Raw genomic sequence first — 736 nt, forward strand, 5'->3', positions numbered from 1 at the left:
GTGTGTGTGTGTGTGTGTGTGTGTCTCTGTGTGTCTCTGTGTGTCTCTGTGTGTGTCTGTGTCATGTATTCTAAATCTAAAAGGCATGTGAAGGCCAGCTGATATAGCCCAGTCCCAGTCCCTGTAAACAGAGAGGATTTTTTGAAAAATGCTCCGAGGAAGGTGACTTGTGCTGCAGCGTGATGATGAGTAATCTGACTCTCCCTTTGTTTTCCCCCCTCTGCTTTAAAATGCTGTCCTTTGCTCTCTGTCTAAAAACATGTATATACACACGCACACTCTTCTCCCAGCATTGCGTGCTCTCCCTCTCTAACATCTATGCTCCTAATCTCTCTCTCTTTCTCTGTCTCTCTGCAGGCTCACTGACAGTGTCCATCACCGACATGCGTGCTCCAGTGGTGGGGGGCTCCGGAGGGGTCTACGCTCTGTGCTCAGCGCATCTGGCCAACGTCGTCATGGTAACTTGCCTCCATTGTTGTATCTGAAAGTGGTTTTCATTAGAGACAAAATGTCAAAGCCATCCGCATGGACATCGTTTTGTTAAAACCTGTATCCACCTTAAAGGTGCCCTGCCACACAAAACCATTTTTACTTGCATTTTTAGAAATGTTAGGTCCATATGTGTTTGTGTTATGTCATAAATGGGAAAATGAACTGCTACCTCCTCTTGTCAGCTCTAGCCACTGAAAAGAAAGAAGCAGAGAAATCAGGCCAATTACAAAATCTGGTCAGTCTG

At 45.8% G+C, this 736-nt stretch overlaps 1 protein-coding gene across 2 annotated transcripts in view; it reads left to right on the forward strand.

Moving 5' to 3' along the window:
- Window positions 1-736, forward strand: part of rhbdl1 (rhomboid, veinlet-like 1 (Drosophila)) — a 45,101-nt gene that overhangs the window by 34,914 nt on the left and 9,451 nt on the right. For both annotated transcript variants that reach the window (XM_032502585.1, XM_032502586.1), the window contains exon 6: window positions 358-458. In XM_032502585.1, the coding sequence (XP_032358476.1) occupies window positions 358-458 (101 nt within the window). The remainder of the gene's footprint in view (window positions 1-357; window positions 459-736) is intronic.

The sequence above is a fragment of the Etheostoma spectabile genome, chromosome 21 (assembly GCF_008692095.1).
Source record: "Etheostoma spectabile isolate EspeVRDwgs_2016 chromosome 21, UIUC_Espe_1.0, whole genome shotgun sequence".
Classification (NCBI taxonomy): Eukaryota; Metazoa; Chordata; class Actinopteri; order Perciformes; family Percidae; genus Etheostoma; species Etheostoma spectabile.